We start from the raw sequence: 21722 nt of genomic DNA, 5'->3' as shown, positions 1-21722 counted from the left end.
CGATGATCTTGAGGTCTCTTCCAACCTAGAAATTCTATGATTCTGTGATTTGTTGCATGGGGCTGTCCTTTGACAGACACAGGACCTTGCTCTCCTCTACGTTATTGTGATAATGGCATACGAATAAGTAAATTTCATGTTCAGTACCCCTTGCCCAATTTGTCTAATAGGGTTTGAGTGCCTGAGTCTGTGTATTTCCATTAAGAGCAGAGCCATGCATGTGTTTGAAGAAAAGTGAATAATTTGGTGACCACTCTTGCTTCTTCTCGTGATTGCTCCATTTCTGTATATCAGCACATCCTTACTGAGCATGATACAGGCATGCTTTCCAATCCTCCTGTGCTCAGCTGGAATGCTCACAGCCACTAATACTGCTCCAACTAACATGCACTGCTCTCTCACCCTAGTACTACTTTTCCTGGAACAAAGTTCAGATCTGCAAAACTCAAGTTCACCACGAAAGACACCACAGTCAAGGAGCCTGGTTGATTGTTTATAAGTCACAAGGAGGAGGGCCTTACGGGAGAGAAATCATCTTCAGTTGCTGGCCCCAGTTTGTTCCAATTTGCTCTTCTTGGAAAAATTCACTTGTATAAACAGATCTCTCCCATGATATGAGGGAAATCTCAATGAGAAAGGTATGTGTCAACACTGATGTTCTAGTAGTTTCTAGGTAGTTGTTAGTGATATGTCCCAAATACTCTGGTTGAATTTCCTTTGGAACCATCAAAGGTACTGCAGATAGCTATTTGATAATTTAATTATAATTACATATTCATTGCTCTCAGCGCTGGTGCTTTGAACCAACAGAAATGACCAGGTGAGGAAAGGATGGGTAATTTTCTCCTTTGGGCTGTGTCCTCCTCTTCTGCACAGCTAGAATCAGGTAGCTGGGGTGGACAATACTGGTAAATGCTATTAACCATCAGGTACTTCCCATTAAACACAACAGTGGAGATATTATCTGAGATGCAAGAAAATCTCCAGCTGCACATTGTCAGTAACAAAGAGACAATGCCAGAGAAAAAAAAAAAAATCACATTGCATCTGGCTTTTCTTACTCTCTTTTTTATGTGTTCACTATTGGCCCTTGCAGGAAGAAGCATATCAGAATGGATGCGTCTTTGCTTTGGCCAGTTCAGACATCATTTTCCATCTTTTCAGACCAATAGGCTAAATTCTTTGGAGAAACAGTAAAAGCAGGCTTTCACAGTGGTGAGTTTATTCATCTCTGCAATAACTTTGCTTCCAGCATAAGCTGCTGTTTCTGGAGGCACTCCAGGAGCTACTGGCACCCATCTGCAAAGACGGGCACATCTAGAAGAGCTGATCTGACCTGCAGAACATTTCAATAAGAGGAACAGCAACAACTTCCAGTCCCGGTAGACTGGAAGCTGGCAAATGTTGTGCCGATTTTCAAGAAGGGTCTGAAAGAAGACCCTAGCAATTACAGGCATGTCAGTCTCACGTCAGTGCCTGGTAAAATCATGGAGAAGATGGTTCTTGAACTTATTGAGGCGCACCTGGGGGACAAAGCAGTCATTGGTCCCAGCCAGCATGGGTTTGTGAAGGGTAGGTCCTGCCTAACTAACCTGATTTCCTTTTATGATAAGATCACCCGTATGGTGGACCAAGGGAAACCAGCTGATGTGATTTTTTTTGGACTTCAGCAAGGCTTTTGACACGGTTTCCCATAGGATCCTACTGGACAAAATGTCCACCATACAGCTAAATAAAAACATCATACGATGGGTGAGCAGTTGGCTAACGGGCAGGGCCCAAAGGGTTATGGTAAATGGGGCTGCGTCAGGCTGGCGGGCGGTCACCAGTGGGGTCCCTCAAGGCTCCATTTTAGGGCCGATACTTTTCAATATTTTTATAAACGATCTGGATGTAGGAATAGAAGGTATTTTGAGCATGTTTGCTGATGACACCAAACTTGGAGGAGTTGTGGACTCGAATGAGGGTGTAAAGGCCTTGCAGAGGGATCTGGATAGGTTGGAGAGCTGGGCGATCACCAACCGCATGAAGGTCAATAAGAGCAAGTGCCGGGTCCTGCACCTGGGACGGGGAAACCCTGGCTGCACATACAGACTGGGCGATGAGACGCTGGAGAGCAGCCTAGAAGAGAGGGATCTGGGGGTCGTGGTAGACAGCAAATTGAATATGAGCCAGCAGTGTGCCCTGGCAGCCAGGAGGGCCAACCGTGTCCTGGGGTGCATCAAGCACGGCATCGCTAGTAGGTCAAGGGAGGTGATTGTCCCGCTCTACTCTGCGCTGGTGCGGCCTCACCTCGAGTACTGTGTGCAGTTCTGGGCACCACAGTATAAAAAGGACATGAAACTGTTGGAGAGTGTCCAGAGGAGGGCTACGAAGATGGTGAAAGGCCTGGAGGGGAAGACGTACGAAGAACGGCTGAGGTCACTGGGCCTGTTCAGCTTGGAGAAGAGGAGGCTGAGGGAAGACCTCATCACAGTCTACAACTTCCTCGTAAGGGGTTGTCGAGAGGCAGGAGACCTTTTCTCCATTAACACCAGTGACAGGACCCGCGGGAACGGGGTTAAGCTGAGGCAGGGGAAATTTAGGCTTGACATCAGGCGGGGGTTCTTCACAGAGAGGGTGGTTGCACACTGGAACAGGCTCCCCAGGGAAGTGGTCACTGCACCGAGCCTGTCTGAATTTAAGAAGAGATTGGACTGTGCACTTAGTCACATGGTCTGAACTTTTGGGTAGACCTGTGTGGTGTCAAGAGTTGGACTTGATGATCCTTAAGGGTCCCTTCCAACTCAGGATATTCTATGATTCTGTGATAACTTTTTTCACTCACTGTTTTTTCAGTGCCATTGCTGATCTTTTAGCAAAATGTTCCACTCACTCATCATTACCCCATTCCTCCATTCTTCAGCCTTCCTCATCTGAGGAGGATGATGGTAACAATGAAAATGTCAGTGTTCAGCAAGAGAAATCAGATTTATGTCGGAATTCAGTGTCCTGGGTGAAGCAGCTGAGCTTTTTTGGATAGTGATCCTTCCCAAAGAGCCAGCACCTTAATGCATGAATGTCCCTGTATATTCAGTGGTGTGGATTTCTTCTGTGCCTGCCTGCATCAATCCCTCTATTACTTCAGTGTTAAGATGAAAATTAGCTTTGCTGCACATCAGAGGTGAATGCAGTGCTTATGAGGAGTACATCCTCAGCATACAGGGTAGTGTGGCACATCCTCAGCAAGATCAGTTTGATACCAGAGGCCGTGAGTTTCAAATGGCTGGGCAGAGTGGCAGGTCTGTAATTCTCCAGAAATACAAGCCCTTTCCCCTGCCTTTCTTCCCTGCAGCACAGAGAGCCCAGGGCTGGCTTTGCAAGATGGCTGCACTTGTCTTTCGGAGGTGGCTGCAGTTTGAGTGCTGCCATCAGTTGGCTTTGTCATGACTCTGACTAGTTCCTTGCTGATAGCTATGGGTGACATCTGTTTTCTTCCCAGTTTATGCAGAGGAATCAGTAACAAAGCTGTTTCTCTGATGTTGCCATTAGCAGTGTAATTTGGAGCATTATAAGCCATTACCAGGCCTCTGAGAAGGAAGGCTTTTTGCATCATCTGAGGATCTCAGCAGCTGATCGTAAAACTGTCTCCATCCACAGATGTAATGTGCTCTAAAGTTGCATAAGGAAGAGCCTACAAGAAGTGTATGTTGAATTCCCTATGCGGTATGTATGAATATTAAATATTTGTGTGATTGGCTGCTTTAAACACCCCAACAATATTTATAACTGGTCGGGGGGATGGTAGAAATTCTTCAGTATATGAAATAATTTATTTCAAACCTCATTTCTGCAATGCTGTAGTTTTTGCATCTCTTTGCATTTGAAGGACTAAAGATAGATGACGCACAACAATGGAAGCAGTTCCCTTACTTCTTTTGCGTAAGGATTGTGAGGTCATATAATTTAGAGGGAAGATCTATTTTACAGGTTTTCAGGATCAGTGTAATTCCTGAGTATCCTTTTTAAATTTAAAATAAAGATTCCTTTATCTTCTCAGTACCAAAGTATGAGTTTGGTAGCGTTAAAGAGTTATTTAGGTTTTTACCCTTATTACCTGGCCAATTGTTTTGTAATCCCCTGCCTACCCTGCATGTTTTTGGAAAACTAATGAGAAACGATCTGTAAGTCAAATGAAATGCTGAATTTCTGAATATAATATATGCTGTTCTTTAAAGGAAGTCTTCCAAGCTGTGCCTTGCGAATTGCAGCAGATTCTACTCCATGGAGAATAAGGGGCCATACAAACAATGAAAACTGTTAAGGATAACTCAGGAATCTGTCTCTTTTGCAAAACAGCAGTGTGGGATTTTGAAAGGAAATCTCCATCTCTTTGCTTATTTTCTAGGTGTGCTGAAATTATTCACTATTCTTTTTTCATTTTGGTTCTAGTTTTATGAGGCTTGCTTGTAGACTTCTCTTCCATCAGAGAAACTCATCCTGCTGGTCCCTCCCAGGGAGCAGGGATACCACTCCGGTATCTGAAGGAGCCCAGCTTGTCTGCTGCTCTCTGCACTGACCAACAATATTTCCATGCACTTTTTCACAGCCTAGCTTTTAGGGTTTGTTTGACACGGCAATGATAAAACCCTTTCCCTTCCCCTCATGTTATATAGAATGAGAATGTGTTTTGGATAGCAAAACACATCCCCCCAGGCAAATTAGAAATTCCTTAGGGGCAGGAAGCAAACAAGTTTTGTTATTTTAACTCTAGGTTTTGTGTCACTGGGCAGGAATATGAGAAAAATACTTGACACTCTTCCTCTAGGAAGGAAGAAAACATTCCTGTGGAAGATGTATGCCTATTGCATCCATACACAGATCTCTTCTGCAGACTAGGTTGTAAACCGACATATGTAGATCCCCTAGGAAGGAGCAATGTGCTGTTCATGCCAGTGCTGGAAGAGTTCCCAGCCATTCAGCTGAGCCCTGGAACTGTAGCAATACAGTATGACTTTGAAGCTGTCCCTGTTTTCAGCAAGAGGTTGGGCTAGAGACCTCCAGAGGTCCCTCCCTACCTAAATCCTGTGGTTCTGTGGCAGTGTTCTGGTGATCATTTACTGAACATACTGATACATTAACTGGGAAGCGAGTCCAACCAGCTGCAGCACATGCTGCCTCACACTCTCAAGTGTGCTCTGGTCCCAGGCTAGCCCAACTACTTCTAGGCATGAGGCTGGTCAGCCTCTCGGTCTGCCCCGTCCATGGCACTTTGCTGGATACTGAGAGCGGCTGCATCTATTATGGTTCAGGGTTTCTTGCTTCGAAGTCTTGTAGCTCAGTAGCTGTGAGACATGCTCCCTGATGGGCTGCAGACATGATTTTCACTCCTGGAATTTAGTTGTTTGGATAAATGCAGTTGGCTTCTGCTTTCTTAGGAGATGGTAAGAGAAGTGGTATCTGCTGCTCTCCATCTGTGCCAAGTCTTCACTGCTGGTCTCAAGGGCAGACAGATGGTTCTCAAGTTACCCTCTACAATTAAAATAGTCCCAGGAGCACCATGCTCTGCCCTCTTCCTGAAGCACAGAAATCCGTGTTGCCCACTGAATCCTCCCCTACTGTGGTTGCTTATTGACCCATCACACTCCCAGAACAATATACATAGCTGTGCTGACCACTTGCCAAGTCGATCCTACAACTTTCAGGCTGTGAGAATGTTCTCTAAGCTAAAGAAGCATTCGGCTTCAAGCCTCTGTTGATCCTAGGGATCACAGCTAATTGCCCTATATCTCTAAAATGTCTTTTGAATTTAGGGACTCTGAACCCTGAATTAGGCTTGGATTCATCAATTACACAGCACAGAAGTAGCTTTTGTATTTTACAAGGGAGAGTATATATTTCGGTGGACAACGTAGTCAACATTAGGTTTTCTCTGAGAAGTTGTGTGGCATTGTTTTATTGGGATGTTTATGGTTTGGTTTGGTTTGGTTTGGTTTGGTTTGGTTTGGTTTGGTTTGGTTTGGTTTGGTTTGGTTTGGTTTGGTTTGGTTTTCTCAGCAAACTTTTAATCTGTGTCCCTTTTCATCTTAAACCCCTTCCTTCCCTGACACTGATGATAAGGAGGACATGGCCACTGCAAGAGCTGACTTGATGCCTTTAATATCATGTGAATGTTTCCCAGGGCAGAACAAGGTTTCTGTGGGAGGACTTGGCACCACAGGCTATTCGTATTGTCACCATCCTGCAGTACAGAGTGAGTGCAGGGTCTTGGCTGACATGTCTTTTATCCTATCGTAATAGTGACAGGTATGCTTCTAGCCTGAGCAGCTTTGCTGAGCAGCTTCACCCAGGATACTGTGCTCTTTCATCTTACTGTTCTGCATTAAATGTGTTATTCAAAGCTAGAAGCCACCTTTCTAACCCCAGATGTTCTTGACACACAAGCCACAAGCACTGTGCTGGGAGAATGACACTGGGCTCTGTTTTCTGTCCTCTTCTTCAGAGCATCTTTTATTAGCCCCAATATTTTTCTGGATGATTATACTCCTAGCAGGCTTAATACTGCATGAATTCTCCCTGTCAGCAGTCAGTTCTTCTTTTTCTTTCCATAGCATTTGTTTTCTCCAGCTGGGAATTGATGAAGAGTGTAGAGACAGTCCAGAAATATCAAGAAGGTGATGGCCTTCCTCTCCTGCTTGCTAGCCAAACAAATACCCATCCCCTCATCTCCAGGTTGTGGAGGAACACCAGCTTCCCTCGAGAGTTCAAAACAGACAGACTGATAGTGCTTAATTCACTGTTACAACTGGCTGAAATGCAGTGGATAGTGAGTTTTAATTTCTTTCATGCTTCCTGTCCTTGACACCCCTTCCAGATAGCTGATATGTCCTCTACCTGTGGCAGTTTGTACTTCACACTACTACATATTGGTGCCCTTCCTCATCTGGTTTCAGAGATTTCACAATCCCACCAGGCTCAGCAATCTTCTACTCCCCTGGTTGCTTAGGGCCATGTCAAGGTGAGTCAGGGCTGTCCCTCAGGATTTAGACCCCACGCTGCCTGGGGCCAGGGAAGCCCCAGTCACATGGGGAAGTGCTGCTTCCTCATGTCCTTTTGGGATTTTCTCTTGTTGCAGTTGTGCCCATTGGCTCATGTCCTTTTGCTTTGGACTTCTAAAGAAAGTCTGTCTCTGTGTTCTCTGTCACCTACCCTTTAGGATGTGGAAGATGCAGATAGATCCTCACTTTTCAATTCCTCACTTATTTTTTCATCTCCTTTCTTTTCAATTCATCCCTTCTCCTTTTCCATGGATATGGTTTCAGAGAAGCCATATTATCCATTATCCATTGCTAAGAGGAGAAAATACTGCTAGTCAGGCTGATAGTGCAGCTGTACTTTGGTCACAAGTGCTTCAGTGTCTCCCCTAATGTCTTTAACTTCTGGGGGACTGGTGGAGCTTCATATGTTGACTTTGAGACAAAAAAAAAGAGAACTGTTCTTCATTCCTACTACTCTGTTCAGCCCTGCAGGCTGCTCAGAATGACTGCAGGTAGGTTGTGATGGCAGCCAAAACATGGTGGTCAAGATGTCCCAAGGAGGAAGATTTTGTTAAATCTGTATCCCACATCAGAGGCTGGCTCTGCCCCTCTCCTCATCCCCATGAGCCAGCAGCTTCAGAATCTGCAAGGTCCACATAGCCACAGCACTGCTGCAGGGCCTGGCAGGGACGTAGTAACTTCTGTGACAACTTCACTGTCACAGACAGAACACTGGCTGGATAGGGCAATATGCCAAAGATCACACAGTACTTTTCTGTTTACATGGAAGCATGAAAGTGTTTATGTTCTTCACTTTTCATCTCTTGGTGTTGGTCCTGTGTGATGCAGCAGAGCAAAAGAAATCCACGCTGAAAAGAAGAAAACGAACACCAAAACAAAGAAAACCTGTAGTATTGGCGTTCCATCTTCCACATGCCATAGGGAAGAGGAGAGTCTGAACTTGGGGCACAAGTTGCTGCAGCTGCACGAGATGTTGCCAGCACTCCCCTCCCTGACTGCAACCTCAAGGGGATCTGTGCAAATAAAGTCCTTTTCATCCTGCTGTGAGTGAGTGGGGACAGGCCAGAGTGGCTGGGGCAGGTGCACACCCTGTTGGGCTGACTGTGCAGTGGACGAAGGAGCACCAGGCACAAGTTTTCTGCAACTGAGTTTTTGGTGGGATCCCTCAGCAACTCTGGATGGCAAGGACTCTGCCAACACTGGCTGAGTGGCTGCTTGCTAATTAATTAGGCATAAGCTCCAGCCAACTCTGCTGTCTCACTCTAGCTCTGATCTACCCAGTGTCTTATGCCTTCTACCACATCAACCGATCAGATTAATTGCTGTGCAGCTGGGATGAGAGGGGGGAGAACTGGGAGCAGATAAAAGCTTTTATGCTTCTTCCATTTGCCTTCAGATCATTACCCCTCACTTTGCCGAGAGTTCTCTGGCTTGCTACATCTCCCATGCTACTTTGTCATCTGCTAGCATGGCCATGGACTGCTAGCTTCTTGCCACAAACAAAGAAAATTAAAATCTCATGGAAAAGTCCTGCCAGAAACCTTGGTTTTTAAACTAGCTGTTGCAGCCTGATCTAAACACACTGGGAGGAAAGTGCCAGTTTTACTCCTGCGACAGCTGAACAGTCATTCATACCTGATCAGAGAGTTCTAAGGTATCAAGGCTGAGATACCCCCGTTGCTTTCAGGGAAAAATCTATTTTAAACTTTTCTGTTAGCCAGCATTTCTGTAGGAAAAAAAAAAAAAAAGAAAGAAAGAAAAGAAAAGGTCTTGAGGCTAAACTTTACCCCTGCAGTCTGCGCATTTCAGTACTGGAAGGCTGTGACTCAGTGGCCTCTGGAAGCTCTCCAAGCTATGAGTAGCTTGAAGGAGGAATTAAAAACTCAACGAACTGCCTGTTCTCCTGAAACTTGTTTTGTACATGCTATGGAAGAGATGAGAGATTTGGAAGAAGCAGGCCCTGTCCAAGAATCATTGGCTACAACAAGTCACAGCAAGCAATGAATATTTATGTTATTAAAATGCTTAGACATCTTTTAATGAGCCTTTTTACCAAGTTTGTGTGGAAGAATTTGCCAAACACCATGTGCACTGTAATAAATCCCAAGGTACCCAATGGGCTTCCCCACTTGGTCTTCTGTCCCTGACAGTCTCTGTGTAGAAATGTCAGATTTAGAATACCTGTTTTCCATCTGAAAATGAGAAGGACAGACTGCACGGGAGTAGCATTCCCGTGGATTTTCCAGACATTTGGAAAAGCTGATGTGAACAGAAGTATGTCCTGTTCTAGCCTATGAAACCAGGCTTGAGGGCGGCAGGAGGAATCTCTGAAAGACAAGTCTAAGGCTGGATGTTAGGCAATCACTTCATCAGAGCTTGGAGAAGAAGATGCTTTCTTTGGTTGAGTCTCTGCTTCTAGGCAAGGGTAGACCTTGTTTCACTATATAGTCTTAGTGCCCTGATCTGCTCTGCCTCATCCCAAATCTGGAGATCATGGGCCTTTTCACCCCTGATGGCTAAGACTTATTTCTTCTATTTCTTCTATTAAAATAGGAAACAAACTAAAAGTCTCTGGATGCTTCAGGAAACCACTCAGGAAAAGAGATGCGGTACCTGCTGAAAGTAGAGCCTGTAAACCGAATTGAGGCACTCTTACAAGTGCCTCACTTGGAAAAAGAGAATGTTAAGAAAAAGCAGCACCACGGCTTGGTGCTTTCAGATGTGGCCTCACAATATATTCCCGACCACAACCAGGAAACAGCTCCCTACCCATTTTCCCACATTTTCCCAGTTCTCAAGAGTAAGTGTTGGCTGAGCTGGACCACCCAAGAAAAAGATTCAATGAAGGGATCCTTCCAGTTGAAGCGAAAACCATCAGTTTCATTCATGTTGTGATGCTGGCATTTAGTCCTGCTGTGCCTCTGTAGTGTAATCTGAAATGATCAGCCCAAAGTTTTCCAGAGAAGGAAATTAATGTTGCTTTTAAAAGCTGGAATATGCTGTCTTCTTGGAGGAGGAAGCCTGTATATCCTCACTGACAAATTAAACATAAAGATTTTGATCAAGCCTGATATGCAATGGCCAGAACTGGTTGGAAAGTGTTCAACTGCCTCTTTCCATGTGGATTCTTTGGTCAGAAAGTGCTCATTTGCTGAAACTGAAATATATTTTCTAAGAATATGTGGTAGTTCAAACAAAGGTTTAGCTGGAAAAGGCTTTCTGCTTTCCAAAGGAGGGTGTTTCTGGTTAATGGGGTGAGAGGGAATCACTTAATTTAACTACCAGCTTTGTGAATTCAGTCCCTCAGCTGAAATACAGCAGAATCCAGGTCATGCCCTTGCTCCTCCAAATGCATCTGGCTCATTCAAAGTGGAAAAGTCCCAGCAGGAAGGACTCACACAAGGATCTTCTGGGCCTTCATAGTGCCTTGGCACAGCGAAATCACCGAGCCTTAAAATCCCATGTTATAGGGAAATTCTCTTATTGGCTGTCCTCATGCTCTTGTGTTATTTTTAATCAATTTTATTGCTGGAAAGATAGATGATTTGACATGTTTTTAAATATCAAGGAGTTTCATCGACTAGAGGAAGCCATATCCAGTCATGGCCATGACTGACATCATGTTCCCACTCTGCTCACGGTGCAGGAGGTGTCTGTCTGGATCTTATAAAGGAGATCCATGAAAAGGGAAGGTACAGAGACTGTAGCATGAATGAGCAAGTCTGCAAGGTGACAAGCCAACACACTGGTGTGGACAGAAGTAGCTTGCTACAGAGAACCCATAAACTACCTACCCCAGCAATAACGAAGCTATCGCGAATCTCAGCTATCTCCAGGTCTGCTGGGATTAGCAATAGCACTTGAACTGCCTTTGCTTCCTCCCCCTGTGCTGCAGCTAGGTGTATTTTTAAGGGATAAGTTATTTTCTTTGACTTTTGCTCACTTGCAAGTATTTGCCCAAGGAGAGAAATTGTGTTGAAGCTTTAATGCTCGCCAAAACTTGCATGTAGACATGCTTGCTTGTAGACCACATGCTGATGTCCTGGTAGTTGCTAGAGCAACAAAACTAAAATTGGGTTCACATGGGCAGGCCAAGAGGAAGCACTGATTTATCAAGCCAACCTGCCCTGGCTTCTGTTTCCCCTCTTCCCATCCCTGAAAGTAAAGTATTAGCTTTATTGTAGCCTTTCAACTATGTAAATTGTGTTGCGTGGCCAATATGCAACCAATTATGGAGTGAGCAGATGTTTTTCACAATAATGCAACAAACACTACTTTTTTTTTTGTCCTTTGCCTTAAGGATCATTTTCATCTCCTGATGATTTCATGTGCGTGACTCTAGTATGTCTGTCTTGTAGAGATTGTCCCATTAAAGGTGTCTGAGATAATTTCTTCATTGTTGTTCATGAAAGGTTGCTTCCTTTGTGTCCTGGTAACTGCAGATACATCTAGCAGCTGTTTACAGGATACTTTCTGTGCGACTTGATTGTGCTGAGTGGCAGAAGAGATGATTTGCCCCTTGTAACGCCTTGGTCTCCTGCAGCATTGTTGTCCTCACCTGCTGGCCCTGATTGCTTCCATGACCTGCAGCAGACTCAGGGGGAGCAGAGCGCACAGGGGAACGGGTCATGCACAAGTGGTGGGTCTGTACCAACAGGCTTTCAGTTCCTTATGCTTTGGCTCCATCACAAAGCTTAACTTCAGGCAGTTTGGAAGTCCCTTAGTGAAAACTGAGTTGTGCGGCTGCTGCTGGCTGGTAGGGAGTGGAGCAGGAAAGTGGGCAGCGACATGGTAGTGGCATGGCGCACCTTCTCCTGCCTGTTTGCACCCTTTTAAAGGAAATTTTTTAAAAAATCAAAATTCTGAGATAAAATTTCAAATTGTCATTTTGGAGTTTCATTTTCATCTCAGAACAAAACAAAACAAAGCATCATCCAGTGCCTTAATCTTAATTTGTTGCTGATCCCAGTTTACAGGAGGAGTCTGGTGGCACTTTGTTTGCCGGGCTGGTTTCAAGCCAGGCCAGGACGTGGCCAGCTTGCCAGCTGGATCTCCCAAGTTCTTGGCAGCCACATCATGGTATTTGCAAGGTCACACAGTCATGCTGACTCTCTGTCCTGTTGTCACTGTCTCTTCCTTGCCACCATGATGTCTTTTAAGCCTTTGTGCCAATGTCAGACCTATGGGGGAAAGGAAGAGTTTGCTTCCAGTGTATTCACTTCATACACTGCTTCCTCCAGCTGCTAGCTATGGGGTGTGGGGGTACCTTGGGGCTCCTCTAGGAACATACAGGATTACTGCAATGAGAAAACCACTGCAAATTCTTCAAAAAGCCTGGATTTCTTCATTGTACTTCTCGCGAACAACTTGTGTTGTTATTCCTTGTGTTTTTGCAGCTGGAAGAACAGGGTGGTGCTGCAGATTCTTAGTGACTTGTAGGCTAGAGGCACAATGGGCAGTACCAAGGGAAGACAAATATTAATGAGTAATCTTTCAAAAGTCTCTCTCTTCTTTATTCCAGAGTCTCCTGAAATTGGACCTTCAGTTGTAGTTCACACAACTGTGACATTTGGGAGTGAGCACCTGGATTCAGACCCTGCAGAGGTACAGCAGTTAATTCTCAGCCACCTGGAAAGCATTATGCCATCTCTGCCCAAACCAGCTAGTGTCAAGTGTCAGAAATGGAGATACTCACAGGTAACCCATGGGTGAACAAGCATCTGGGAGGGTGCTGCCTGGTTAATGCCATAGTACAGACTTTGAGGGCATCACAAGAAACAGGACATCCTACAGTCCAGTGGTTTTTATCCTCAGGGAGCAAGAAGAAAGGATATAGTCATTCGATATCCTTATTGCATTCCTCCACATAGCCTTGAGCAGCATTCAAGGCTGGCCAGGTACAGCCAAACCATTTCTAGTAATCTTTTCACATAGTGGACCTGGCTTAGTGGTAAGTTTGCAACACTCCTGATAAATTGGAATGGGAGCAGTGCACAGGGAGGAAGCAAATCCCACATGCTTCACTGGGATTTTTGTTGGTATTTAAGAATATGACTAAGTCTGTCTCTTCTGCATCCGAAAGTATGTGATACTATTAGCAAAATTCCCACCCTACCACAGAGTAGCAGAAGTTCTTGTGTTTGGACATACTCCAAATTTGTTATTATTTTATTTGGCCCAGTTCAATTCAACAGTATGTTATACAATAAGTATTCTAAAGTAAACTACCTAAGGGTAATAATAGCAAAATATGTATATTTTACAGACTTCTCTTAAAAATCCAAGGAAATAGTTGGCAATTTCCTCAAGTATTGGAGTATATCTACATGTTTACCCAAAGCCTCTTAAGTTAAATTACACTGGTGAAATTGAATGTGGAAATTGATGCAAAATATTTACGTAAAACAGTTCCCTAAAAATTTTTCATTTTATGAAGTCTGGAAAAGATACTGTAGATGACTGCTGTGAAGTCAGCTCATACCCCTTGATCTGCATCCAATCTAAGAGCCTGGTCTCATTAGCACAAAGCTTATTTTTCTGTGAGTTAGGTATTGGTAGTTTGCAAATTACTTCTCAGTACATAGGAGTTGTTATCAGTTGACGTATAAAGATGATCTTAATATATACTTTCATGTTTTAGATTCCTAATATTACAATGATATTTCATCAAACACCTATGCTTCCTGAATCATAGCAAATTAATTTCTTTCCTTATGGTCAGAGAACATTTATTATACATTTATACCTATTGCTTCATCTTTTAGAGGTAGTTGGAACAGGAATGAACACCTATTTTCCACAATTGCTTCAAATTTGTCATCTTTCTAAATTACTAGGTATGCGTCCTGGTTCCCCTATTTAAAAATTAGATTCAGACATCATATTACTGGACAATTATCTGTTATTTTCTCAAACACCAAAACACTGTACAACTTACTGTTCTTCCCACTTTCTTCTGCCACTGTTGCCTACTATACTATGCTGCTACTAATCAAAATCACCCATTTCAGCATCTGCATGTGTTTTATATCTGTATCACCAATCTTTAACTCGGTGGGTGAATGTGAACATATCCTAGGTTGCAAATAAGTTAGCATAGGTCAGATCAGTTTTCTCAACAAAAGATCTCTATTGCCAGGTGGGGACCCTATAAAATAATCCCTGCCTAAATTAAATATCTGAGACAGAGCTCCCTTTTTCTCTTACAGCTATCTTTACTTTCAATTATAAAAAGTTGTTGCCGAGGAAGCAAAGGAAACTGATAAGATGGGTGCACCTTTCCCCTGACTCTTTCAGACTGGATTTATCCTGCTTATTAATTAAATCCATCTGTAGCATCTTTCAGATCACCAAACATAATCCTGGGATTAAAGCACAGACATTACAATTATCCATGGCAGATGAGGGACTAGGACTTCCAAACTTCTACTGACACTACTTAGCAGCACAGCTGCAATTCTGTATCCCCTGCTTTAATTGCAATAAGACACTATTAGCATTCAGAGCCAGCAGCTTCCTAGCCACCATGTTCCTTTGACAGTCACTTTGTAAGGGAGATTGGCAAAACACTGAATCACAGAAATTGAACCTCTATAGAGAAGACCTCTGAAAGGATCTCTTTGGGTCTCTAGTCCAAACTTTTGCTCAAAGCAGAACTGTTGTCAACACTGGATCTAATCTCCACCGTGGCTTTGTCTAGCTGAGCATTGAAGTCTTCCAATGTTGGAGATGGAACAGGCTGTGCCGTATAGCTGACGGTAATTTGGAATTCATTTTGTACAGCACCTTTAGAGGAACTCGAAAAAGGGATAGAATCATTCCTCTTCCTAGTCACTCTATTTATGATTACTCCTATATTACTATTATTGCATAATATTACTATATTGAGCATAGCCTTGCCACACAGGCAAAGAGATGCCGTCTGAGATTTGAAAGTATCGATCCTTTGATCAGTATAACAAATCAGAAACTGTTCAGTACAGCCAGCATTGAAAAAGCATTGGGTATTAAAGACGGAAGAACACTCCAGAAGCCTTTTCCTGCTAAACGTCTCTTCATTATATGTGCTCTGTGCCCTCAATCTAATAGAAAATTGTAGGCATAAATTAGCTTCTGATGTAAAGTTAGAGAAAGAAGATCTCTTCCCAGATTGACAGTACACAACTAGACTCCTCCATCAACTTGAGTAATTGATGAATGAATGGATCACAACTGGCTACAAATTCATTTCAGGTACTTTCTTCCTTTAAAGAAGATGCTAACATTCTGGTAACACACAGTACAGCCAGTAACATAAATGTGGGTGTTTGGCAGATGATGTGTTCTTGGAAAAGGCAACTAGAAGCATGGCAGTGGCTAGAATTCAGTTCCCTGCTACTTTCAGTTTCTGTAATGCTGTATGTCTTCCTTGTCCGTGTTTGTGACCCTTCTGCTGCTGGGAGAGTGGATCCATTCTGCTGGCTTCTTGTTCCCCCGCATTTATGGCTGTCTGGGATTTTTGGTTAGACTTGGCTAGACTCACAGTGTCTGCTGTTGGCAGTGTACACCTGTGCATTATGTCTCACATTTCCTCTCTACATATGCATATGCATACAGGCTAAAACTAATGCTTTTTTAGTGAGAATCATTTTTGGTACTGCACTGATTTCCATGGCAGCTCTCAGGCTCTGGGTCTTTTTCTTGCCAATGGTAATGTACGTGTGAGTCAATGGAAAAATTCCCTGGGCTCAACAAGATATCTTGGACTCCAGATCTTGTTCACTGGACTTAATGCTTGCACAATGAGACAAGGTAATGGTTTACTGCACAGGAATCAAAAACATATCTTTGGACCAAAAATAAGGCATAAAATAAAGGAGCGATGGAAAGAAAATTGCATTCTCCATATCATGCTATATGATCTCTTTGGTTTGATCTCTGTTTCTACTCTACCCTACTGTTGTGCTTCCTTCTTCCTTCTGTCATTCTAGATATTTTCTTCTATTTCAACATCTCATCCTTATGGGTCTTGTTTTGTCATTCCTTTTGTCATAGTTCCCACCTTCCTCCCCTTATCACTACATCATCAAGTTCTCCATCATCTTCTCATCCTTTTTTTTTTCTCTGACTGACCCTGCTTTGGTGTCATGCTTACCAGTGCTGCTCCTGCTACCTTACCTCTTTTCTGAGATACATCGGTGCTGCTCTAGGATGTACTGACTTAGTACAATGTGGACATTTGGTCTTTGTACATAGGTTTGAAACAGTTGAGAACGTGACACAGCAAAGCATGGTTAAAACACAAGTGCTTTGTGCGTTTACTCTGCTGTTTGACACATGCTGAAATTTGTCATAAAGTACAATACTGAAAAGAGATCTTTTCTCCGTGAGTTAGATGTAGCTTCAGCTTAATAGATATTGGTAAAGCGAAGTCTGTTAAATTTTAGAAAAGCCACTCCTCAAATACACAAATACAAGTTTAATCAAGGGTATAGTGCCTGGAATACTATTTTTTAAATAAATACGGTTCATGCATTGAGAATGACATTAAATACAGGTAAGTAAATATACTTACCTGGCAGGGGAGACACCATGATCAGGCAGGTGGTTTTCCCAGGGCGAGGCTCATCCCCTGCACTCCGGGTGTGCTGACCCCTGCGATTTCCCCAAATGCGGGAAACTCGACTGCATAATTTGTGGTAGTGGGGGTCTGCGTTCGTGCTCTAAAAAAAATTTTCTGGCTGCTCTTGGCTTGGACTGGCGCACGCTTCGTTGGGTTAGAAACTGGCTGGATAGCCAGGCCCAAAGAGTCATGGTGAATGGAGTCAAGTCCAGTTGGAGGCCAGTCACTAGTGGCGTCGCCCAGGGCTCGGTGCTGGGGCCGGTCCTCTTTAATATCTTCATCGATGATCTGGACGAGGGCATCGAGTGCACCCTCAGTAAGTTCGCAGATGACACCAAGTTAGGTGCGTGTGTCGATCTGCTTGAGGGTAGGAAAGCTCTGCAGGAGGATCTGGATAGGCTGCACCGATGGGCTGAGGTCAACTGCATGAAGTTCAGCAAGGCCAAGTGCCGGGTCCTGCACCTGGGGCGCAATAACCCCAAGCAGAGCTACAGGCTGGGAGAGGAATGGTTGGAGAGCTGCCAGGCAGAGAAGGACCTGGGAGTGATGGTTGATAGTCAGCTGAATATGAGCCAGCAGTGTGCTCAGGTGGCCAAGAAGGCCAACGGCATCCTGGCTTGTATCAGAAACAGTGTGACCAGCAGGGCTAGGGAGGTGATCATCCCCCTGTACTCAGCTCTGGTGAGGCCACACCTCGAGTATTGTGTTCAGTTTTGGGCCCCTCGCTACAAGAAGGACATGGAGGTGCTTGAGTGGGTGCAGAGAAGGGCAACAAAGCTGGTGAGGGGCCTGGAGAACAAGTCCTACGAGGAGCGGCTGAGGGAGCTGGGATTGTTCAGCCTGGAGAAAAGGAGGCTCAGGGGCGACCTTATCGCTCTCTATAGGTACCTCAAGGGAGGCTGTAGTGAGGTGGGGGTTGGTCTGTTCTCCCACGTGCCTGGTGACAAGACGAGGGGGAATGGGCTTAAGTTGCGCCAGGGGAGTTTTAGGTTAGATGTTAGGAAGAACTTCTTTACCAAAAGGGTTGTGAGGCATTGGAACAGGCTGCCCAGGGAAGTGGTGGAGTCACCATCCCTGGAAGTCTTCAAAAGACGTTTAGATGTAGAGCTTAGGGGTATGGTTTAGTGGGGACTGTTAGCGTTAGGTCAGAGGTTGGACTCGATGATCTTGAGGTCTCTTCCAAGCTAGAAATTCTGTGATTCTGTAAATATTTATCAAAGCAACCTTGTTCAGAACTTGTCATCATATTATTTACAAAGTGTTGATTGTATCTCTGGTGATACCTAAAAAGCTTTAGTGCTACTCTACTCCAATAAAAGAGGAGATCAACGCGGGAGAGCTAGAGTCTCTAGACATATGCATGGAGCACAGACAGGTCATCATGACTGTCATTCCACTGAAGTCCACCTCACTTCCCATCTGGGAAGGTCATCTGGTCAAGCTGATTGTGTTGCAGGCTCTCTCAGAAATGGCAGGTTCCTCTTCCTTCTCCAGCTCTGCCATCCCACCCGACATATCTCAGGAGAACCAACAGAGAGCAAATATATAGGGAAAAGGAACAGAGGCAGATTATGTGAGTCTCTGTTGGCTTCTCTGTGGTTCATTGTTACTGACCTGCTGTCCATTAAGTCATGGCATGGCATCACAGTGATTCTAAATCAAGAGAGCTCCATGGGATAACATAAAAATCCACTGGCTTTTCTATGCTGCTGTGTCATGAGTGTTGTCTCTTGTAGGACCACAAGATCTGGCCCACGAATTTCCTTGACTGGATTTCCAACATGGTACTGTTAGTGCCTCATTCCCATGCTTGCCCTTTTTGTGAGTTTAGAGAGCAGGGGACTTGGTTTATTTGAATTAAATGTCTTTGCTGTATTACCACTTGCACATTTTCCTGCAGCTGTGTTCTCAGATGATGAAGAACAGCAAAGCCCCGGTTAGTTCAACTTTAGAGAAAGCAGATAAAGACAACATCTATAGAAACACAGTAGTCAAATCCCCCAGAATTTATGTTTACTCAGTGTATTGATTTTATGTGTGCTAACAACAGTTCAGGCCATGAGGCCAGCAGGTCAAAATCTTGATCAAGAGTGGAATTGATTGATAAGTTGGAAGTAACCATCATTCCTTTTGGCTTAGAGATCTCCACACTTCGTATGTCCAGGATCAGGCTTTATTTCTTCTGCAACAGATTGAGAATAAGACAGGACAGGGCTGTAAAATTTCCATATGCAGGAAAGTTTTATTCTAATTATTTAAATACACAAGATAAATATTTTACTACAGCACTTTGATTGTTAATGGTAGAAACTAAGATCTGGATGGAAGGAGTGCTTCATATGAAGGCTCATTTCTCTTTAATATTTCTATTTTTTCTGGCATGGAATTCAGATAAATAAAATAACTTTCTTTTCCATCTCCTATATGCTTTTCTTTTTCAGGTTACAAAATCTGTGCCCAATTGTCCAGGACACATGATTCTTCATACTCAACCTCTCCTGATTTGTGGGGGCGATGGATTTACTTGTTCCAACTTTGATGGCTGCATAGATTCTGCCATGAGTCTTGCAGAGGCTGTGAAGTCTCATTTATAACAATTTCAGTTATCTGCTAAACATAGTCTAGATTTATGATGGATTTAACTATGATGGATTGCATTCTAGTTTAGTATTAACACCACTAGCCTCTATCTTGCAGAAATTAATGAAGTAATAAAGGAAGATGTATTGGTGTATTGTAATAATGCTTGGAATGGAACTTAATTAAATTTTCCAGGATATGTGCTTTATGAGTGGTTACTTTGCTTGAAATCTCCAGTCAGAGCCACTAAGTTCCAGCAGCCTTGTCAGATCTCCTGATGCTTTTACAGCATACGAAAATAATGTCAAGGAAAAGAGCCCAACCTGAAGGAGCGTAAAAACCCATGGAGCTACAAAGTTCGCTGTTGTTCTGAGTATTTGGAGCTCTGAACATGAAAAGAAGGAACATGTGCGATTGATCAGAGGTATAGACGTGGTCATTTCTGTCAGTGCAGATCAGCAGTGGTCACAGGTGTGGCCATGGTGAATCAGTGATGGGGCATGCCTTGCTATGCTTCTCAAGTTAGAAAGCCTCCACAAAGTCTAACAACATCTACTCAAAGTCTATTTCTCCAAGTATGGCAAACATGGAGAAAAAAAAAAAAAAAGTAAGGGATTGTAGTTCTCTGCCACTGAGCTCTCTTAACCTTCAGTGTTCTGAAGCCCCATTTGCAGGGTGGTGGAAGAGCTGATTTATTTCAACAGCTTGATGCTGCTGCTGGAAATGATGTGCCACTGAAACGATGGTACCAGTGTTGGCTGTGGTCCAAGCAACATCCGCCCAGCAGTGCTGGAAGAATAAAGGATGGAGATAAAGTGAAATAGAAGCTGTGCATGTTTCTAATGCTCTCATAGAAATAGGGCTGCTGTACCAAGGCATCTTGGGACTTACCTTGACATCTGGGCTGTAACACAAGTTTAACACAGTAAAAGATAAAAGAAGGTAAAAGTAAAAGAAAAGAGATGCACTTTAAATAGTTCAGTATTTGCCAGGTGGCGAGTGCATTACTAGTGCATTATGGCTCTCTGCAGTTCCAGGCTGCCCTGCATGAGGAGCAGCTTTTTCCTACCTCCAGGTGAATGAGCAATCAGGTAGGCGTAGCCAATGTGGAAGGTGGGTTGGCTGCTTTCTCTGGCAAAGGAGGAGGAGGAGGAGAAGTAATTGAAGTGTATTCCATGGCAGCATGTTAATAAGAAACCTGCGGACATTTCTGGCTTAGAATTAAATCACTGCCACCGTAAAAACTCACTTAAAGTAAACAGTCAGTCTGAAAATAAGGTGAATTCTAGAAGCTCTATACTTTTTTTTGCAAAACTGGTGTAGAAATACAGGGGCAGGTCTAGGGAAGAACATAAATACATGTATGAATGAATGAACAAGGAATTTGATTTGAAATCCTAAAATAAACAGCAAGTGTAATTGTGTTGAAAATACTATCTGTCACAGTTACAAGTATTTTTAAGCTGCGAAACTGTGTTTCTGGGAAATTAATTTTGAAAGTGCTTAGAAATTAACAAATCATTTATTCTAAATTTGATGTTAACTTGCCCTTCCTCCTCAGTCATGCATCACAAGTTCAGCACCTCTCTGTACTCCAGCACTAAAATTATCAAAATATTATTTACAGCAGGCAAAATTTTAACCCTGCATCCATTAGAGAAGTACAGTTAAGCCTCTCTTTCTAAAATACCCACATTTCACAAAAATACGACGTCCTGTATTCATGGCAACTGAACACAGTAGTTTCCTGCTGCATTTGACCATTTCTAATAGAGTATTTTAAGTGAAACCAAAGTTTAAGGTTTAAATTAGTTTTTAAAATATCTTTGAAAGATATTTCATGACACCAGCTGGTTTTATTGATTTATTTCTTCTTTCCTTGCAGAACCCAAGTTTAAAACTACATTTTATTATTGTGTAGGCATCAATCAGCTCCAGACCTTAGGTTTCCGTCACTGCATGTTGCTCAGAAACATGAAAGAGTGGTGAGCAATTATGTGCACAAATTTTTTACAAGAACACATGAATTCCTGTCTTCCAAGGATGAAGGTAGCCAAGAAGAGCCACATGGTAATGGAATAAATCTAATCTGCTGAGGAATTTAGTACTGGCTTGATCTAGTGAGAGCTCAGAAGCAATCAAAGTCCAAGCTGAAGCAGTTTGATTTTGCAGTGCTGGAAAACCTTAATTAATGAACCATAGCTCACTGAGGATGGCATACAAAAACAATGAAGCCACATTTTTCAGATTGCTCCTCAGCTTCCATCCAGGCCTAGGCATCCTCCAGAAATTGGTTGCCAAAAGAAAAACATTTATTCTGTGGTGCTGGACCATACAAGAGGATTTACCACTGGGTACTCAGTTCCCCTGGAAGGTGCCACCATGACAGTGGGGCCAGCTGTTGCTGGTGGTGATGATGGTGATGGGTAGTGGGGACCCATCCCACCAATATCCTTTCATCCAAGCCTTAATACACAGAGATTTTGCATTAAACCACACTAAAC

General features: G+C 43.4%; 1 protein-coding gene across 2 annotated transcripts in view; it reads left to right on the top strand.

Annotated features, from left to right (window-relative positions):
- Window positions 1-19420, top strand: part of RNLS (renalase, FAD dependent amine oxidase) — a gene marked incomplete at its 5' end in the record, with an annotated part of 86678 nt that extends 67258 nt beyond the window's left edge. For both annotated transcript variants that reach the window (XM_084525226.1, XM_084525225.1), the window contains 2 exons: window positions 12559-12734; window positions 19080-19420. In XM_084525226.1, coding sequence (XP_084381352.1) covers window positions 12559-12734; window positions 19080-19232 — 329 coding nt within the window. In that variant the 3' untranslated portion in view covers window positions 19233-19420. The remainder of the gene's footprint in view (window positions 1-12558; window positions 12735-19079) is intronic.
- Window positions 19421-21722: the final 2302 nt, after the last annotated feature.

The sequence above is a fragment of the Aythya ferina genome (assembly GCF_964211825.1).
Source record: "Aythya ferina genome assembly, chromosome: 7".
NCBI classification, from domain to species: domain Eukaryota; kingdom Metazoa; phylum Chordata; class Aves; order Anseriformes; family Anatidae; genus Aythya; species Aythya ferina.
The sequence above is the reverse complement of the archived record's forward strand: the minus strand, read 5'-3'. Positions and strand labels throughout refer to the sequence as shown.